The sequence below is a fragment of the Pteropus vampyrus genome, unplaced genomic scaffold (assembly GCF_000151845.1).
Source record: "Pteropus vampyrus isolate Shadow unplaced genomic scaffold, Pvam_2.0 Scaffold585, whole genome shotgun sequence".
NCBI lineage: Eukaryota > Metazoa > Chordata > Mammalia > Chiroptera > Pteropodidae > Pteropus > Pteropus vampyrus.
Window position 1 is genome coordinate 357,591 of NW_011889366.1, and position 2,673 is coordinate 360,263.

General features: G+C 43.0%; 1 protein-coding gene across 2 annotated transcripts in view; it reads right to left on the bottom strand.

Moving 5' to 3' along the window:
• Positions 1-2,673, bottom strand: part of PSMF1 (proteasome inhibitor subunit 1) — a 34,198-nt gene that overhangs the window by 4,651 nt on the left and 26,874 nt on the right. For both annotated transcript variants that reach the window (XM_011384534.2, XM_011384533.2), the window contains exon 5: positions 1,002-1,055. In XM_011384534.2, the coding sequence (XP_011382836.1) occupies positions 1,002-1,055 (54 nt within the window). The remainder of the gene's footprint in view (positions 1-1,001; positions 1,056-2,673) is intronic.

The window sequence follows — 2,673 nt, forward strand, 5'->3', positions numbered from 1 at the left end:
TGAGTGCCAGCAGGAAGTGGGCAAGAACACAAAGAACACACCTCCCCTGGCACACACAGCCTGAACTTTCAGCTCTCTAGGCTCCCTAAGCCTGCAAAACTGAGATTCCTGTCATGTCTTACTCCCAAGGGGGACAATTTGATCAAGAACACGTGCCAGAACTTGCCAAGGTCAATGCAGAACCATTACAAGACCTGTAGGGCACTACTTTAGGTCTAAGGCTTAATAATAGCATTGAGACAATTAGTGCTAGCTTTTTTGTTCTGTTTCCTTAAAGAGCTTGAGGATTAGTAATCTATGGACTGCCTGTGGGTCCCCAGTTTGGCTCCTGATAGCATCTGTCCCTCATGGAATTCCATGGACCTGACCTCATGTGCTCAAACTTGGACACATGTGCTGATGTTCCCCTAAACTTCGTTCAAGCTTAACTGCAGATTTATGTGATTTCTCCAGTCTAAAAATGAGATGCTTAAGTTGGATCATTTTGCAGCAGAGGTTAAAATCTAGTCTGAATCATTCAGAGAAGACAATGCACAGCTGAAGCTGTAAAGACCTTGCTGAGTGCATGGCAAGAACCACACAGAGCCTAATGGGATCACAGACTTCCCTTATCAAACGAGGTGACCTCTGAATAGCCATGAGCTGCCCTAAGGTCTGTAGCCCACTAAACACTGAAGCTCTTCAGTCTCTGCACCTAATAAACCCACATGGTATCCGGCTCTCCAAGGGAGGGCTGGTATCCTCCACGGGACCACAGGGCCAGAAATGACAGAGCTGCTCCCCGGGCTTGCTCAGCCCCCTCCCCAACATGCAGAGCTCTCCTGCACTGCCCCAGGCATGGCAGAGTAGAACAAGTGGCAATAATTTCTTGGCTGCTCAGCAACAACCTGCCTCCTTCACCCCAAGGAAGACTGATGAAAAGCTCTAAAATTAGAAGATAAGCTGGGGCTAAAAGCCACGAGAGCAAGCTGTGTGGCTGCCACCTCTCCAGCAGTACTTACCCAAAGGGGTCTAGGTCTTCTCCCCCAACAGCAAATGGGCCCAAGGGATCACACCTGAAACAAACAAGGGACAATTACCACAAGTCCCAGAGCAGCCAGGCACCTGGGCTCCCAGAGGGCTGAACCTGATGCCCATGGGGTCACAGATCCACTCTCAGGCTTTGGGGACAGAGAAAGCCCCTGAAAGAGACCAGAACAGAAGAGATGTTATTTCAAAGTGGTCTTTGGCACAGATTAACACTGATTAATATTACAATGGCAATATCGAAAAGAGGCGAACACAAAGCTGAAACACATGGAGGATCTCAATTCTGTAGAAAGAAAAAAATGTTAACAGTGGTAACCTCTACATAAATTTTATTTTAATTCACACCTTTCTCAAATTCCTAAACTTTGGCTAAAGAATCAACAACTTTCAGATCAGAAAATTATTCTAAAACCAAAAACCAAAAGCTCAGATTTAAAAGCTTCCAAGGGTAGAATGAGATGAGTACTCACATACGGCCAGCACAGGGCTTCTCAACCTTTTTATCATAATGGTCCCTGCATGAAATTTTAATACCACAGGTATTGTTTATGCACTGTAGCCCACTGGAGGGCCACAAACTATTGTAATCTCTAAGATTTTTTTTCACTCCCCACCAAGAACCAATTTTTACCCTCATTGAAAATGCATGGGCTAGGAGCATAAATGAGTGTGTGCTTTCTTGATATTCTATATTATATAACATATATCTCTTTCAAAACCCTTATATATCTTTATATTCTTTGATACACTAATTTTATGTCTAGATATCAATTTTAAAGAAAGAATACATAATTCAAATTAAAATATCACCATAAAAACTTTAATCAAGGGAATTGGATTGGCTTAAATGGAGACCAGTTATATGAATATACCATATCATCATGGTATATCCCTAAATGCAGCCATGGAAATGATGTTCTTCGAATGCTTTAACATGACATGGGAAAATGCCTACACTCTAATGTTAACTGTGAGAGAAAGAGGATTATCAATGGCCTAGAAAATCAAATGTGAAAACCCTTGTGTGGGGGTGTGTGTGGATAAATAAAACTAGAAAGAAGTGTACTGAAAACAGTGACAGTTATACCTGGGCAGGGAGTTTCTTCTTCTGATTTCCTGTTTGTTTGTTTTTTCTATAAAGGATATGGATATCCTTAGTATCTGAAAAAGTGGTACTTGGAATCTGCTTGGAGTCCCAGCAAACAATTCAAACCTGGTAGTTCTGGGGCAAGGCAGGTTCCTGACAGACCTCAGGAAAGCCCTGTAAATAGCAGCAAATCTAAGCTTACAGTTAAGAAGACATTAATTAAAGAACTGGAAAAAAAAAATCCAAAAGTAGGTGCTTCTCCAGTCAGTTCTACCTAATGGGCTGGAAAGGATACTGTGATTTAGGTGGATTAAGTTTCCAAGGGAAGGAATTTTTCCTGACCTAGGTTATTGTTCCCAAGGCATGGTTCATGGAGCTGGGACGGAGTGTAAGTTTCTCCTGGCCTCACAACATCCTGCCTCACTGGACAGACCAGGTGGTACCAGAGGGCAGCAAACATTTTGCTTATCTCCACAAACTGGCCCCCTTCAGAGCAGCAAACAGAAGGGGCCTCTAGTGGCTATAAAAATGGGCTGAGTCTAATGGCTCCTGAAACA